The 2,406-nt window shown below is 37.1% G+C and overlaps 1 protein-coding gene across 1 annotated transcript; it reads left to right on the top strand.

Annotated features, from left to right (window-relative positions):
* The first annotated feature begins 435 nt into the window (after window positions 1-435).
* On the top strand, window positions 436-2,406 carry LOC110879940 (probable protein phosphatase 2C 47). The gene is made up of 2 exons (XM_022128491.2): window positions 436-661; window positions 951-2,406. The coding sequence occupies exons 1-2, from the start codon at window positions 545-547 to the stop codon at window positions 1,944-1,946; spliced, it is 1,113 nt and encodes a 370-aa protein (XP_021984183.1). The 5' UTR covers window positions 436-544; the 3' UTR covers window positions 1,947-2,406.

Below are 2,406 nucleotides of genomic sequence, written 5' to 3' on the forward strand. Positions count from 1 at the left end.
CTATACTCGTTTTAAAGATAAAAAACGCTCGTTTTTTTGGTGCAATTTTTATAAAAAAAATAATGTCGTATGAAAGAGTTATTAACGTTTAAAAAATTATTGGAGGAGAGAGAAACTATTGGCTTGGATTGACTAGAATGCCCTTGAACAAACTCACGCGCCTATTTTCTTTCTTTTAGTTTCCCTGATTTAATCTTAGCCCTTGATTAACTTAATGGATGGTCAAGATCACTTCCTATCCTTCCTAGCCAAATAAACTTTCTATTGTATCTTCACCCAATAAAATAATTATAACATTAATGGAAGTAGTTAAGATATCAAAGATTTTAAAATTTTAATTAAGTTTATCACTATTTTAAAAAAGTTAATAATATTTTGGATTATTAATTAGCGCGTATATTTCAGTTGATTGACTTACACGCACCGCGTACTATATAAACAGCAGCAAACCCTAATTTCTTCAAATTCAAAATTACCCCCAATTTCTTCAACCTTTTGTTCACTTTACGCATACAAAAAACCCTAATTACGTTCGATTTTCATAATGATGATTGCTGGACCAGCAGAGATGATGTGCGATCAATTCAATTTAGGTTTGTTGAAACACGCCGCTGTTTCGCCGGAATCCGCATCGGTTTCGATCTCAATCTCTGAGAATTTGGTATATTCTTCGTTACTTTTGATTTAAGGTTTCGTTATTTATCATTGTTTGTGTGTCTGTTAGGTTTTTACGGTGTTTTTTTTGTTTGTTTTGTGTGTTTATGTGAATTTATGATTGTATATTTAGGAATTCTTTGCAAAAACTATATATATTGGAGGGCTGGATTATTTTATTTTGCTTGATTTGATAGTTTGATCAACCTGATATACGAGAGTGGAATGTTTTTTTTTTAGTTGTTTTTTTATGGTTGTTTATTGATTGTGCTGACATAATGTTATCTGTTGTTTAGGCTGTAAGCTGCTCTGTGAATATCAAGAGTAATACCGTTGTGGAGTCTACTGCAAGGAGTTTCTGTCCAACAAGCATCAGGTCAGGAAGTCATACGGACATTGGACCACGCAGATTAAATGAAGACGAACATATCATGATCGATGATCTGTCAAAGCATCTGGGTGATGCTTACAAATGGGGTCTCGCGAGTTCATTCTATGCTTTATTTGATGGCCATAACGGGTCGGAGGCTGCATCTTATGTTAAAGAACACGCCATGAGGTTATTCTTTGAGGGTTCCGATCTACCACAAGCAGCACCAACTGGCGCTTCAGATGCAGATGATTTGTTCTTAAGACAAGTGGAAGAGTCTCATAACAAAGCGTTTTTACAGGCTGACTTAGCCTTAGCTGATGAATGCAGTGTGAGCGACTATTGTGGGACGACAGCTTTAACTGTTTTGATCGTGGGAAGACATGTTATAATAGCGAATGCTGGTGACTCTCGTGCAGTCCTATGTAGGAACGGGTCTGCAACACAGATGACTCAAGACCACAGGGGGTCGACTTGTTTACAAGAAAAGGAAAGATGTGAGCGGTTGGGTGGCTATTTTGACGAAGACGGGTATCTCAACGGTCAACTAAGTGTGACGCGTGCGCTTGGAGACTGGCACATGAAGAAGGAGAAGTTGGTGATTGCTGAACCAGATGTAAGACAAACGGTGTTGACCGATAATGATGAGTTTATGATAATTGCATGTGATGGGATATGGGATGTCATGTCAAACCAAGAAGCAGTGGCTCTTGTTCGGTGTCAATTAAGGCAGCATAACGACCCTCAACGCTGTGCTAAAGAGCTCATTGCTCAAGCCTCACGCCTTCACTCGGCTGATAATCTCACTGCTATTGTTGTTTGCTTCTCTTCTCCCACTCTTACCCCTGCTACTCAGGCTCGGTTTCCAAATTCTAGGCTCTTTAAGAAGAAACCCCTAACACTATGTTCCAGAGTTTACTAACGGAAGGAAAGGAAAGGAAACAGAAAGAAAGTAAAAATATTTTGTGTTCCAGAGTTTCATTTAAGGAAGGAAAAGAAAGGAAAATAAAACATGTCGTGTTCCCGAGTTTCATTTAAGAAAGGAAAAGAAAGGAAATGACAGGAAAACTAGGCTAAATTCTTTAATTTTTCTTTCCTTCCGATTTGGGAGGAAACGGTGGGAAAGTCATCTTTTTTTTTTCCTTTCTCGTCCTTTCCTTTCTCATTTTTGCTTTCTTTTCTTATCCCTCGTTAAGTTAACTCGGGAACAGAGCGTAAATGTCTTACAAGGCAAAATGTAAAACTCGATCAAGTGGTTGCTTAGGAGAGATGTAATTGGATTTTATTCATTTATTGAAAAAATGAGAGTATTTTTTATACAACGGAATTTTTGTAACACACATTATATGATTATAAAGAAAGTTAAAAATTTTGTTCCTACA

This window comes from Helianthus annuus, chromosome 1 (genome assembly GCF_002127325.2).
Source record: "Helianthus annuus cultivar XRQ/B chromosome 1, HanXRQr2.0-SUNRISE, whole genome shotgun sequence".
NCBI lineage: Eukaryota > Viridiplantae > Streptophyta > Magnoliopsida > Asterales > Asteraceae > Helianthus > Helianthus annuus.

What these genes read in the sequence shown, in the direction of transcription:
- LOC110879940 (XM_022128491.2), top strand. Translation starts at nt 545, where the DNA reads ATGATGATTGCTGGACCAGCAGAGATGATGTGCGATCAATTCAATTTA. An exon ending in TCTCAATCTCTGAGAATTTG is followed by an intron (nt 662 to 950) that starts GTATATTCTTCG and finishes TCTGTTGTTTAG; the next exon opens with GCTGTAAGCTGCTCTGTGAA.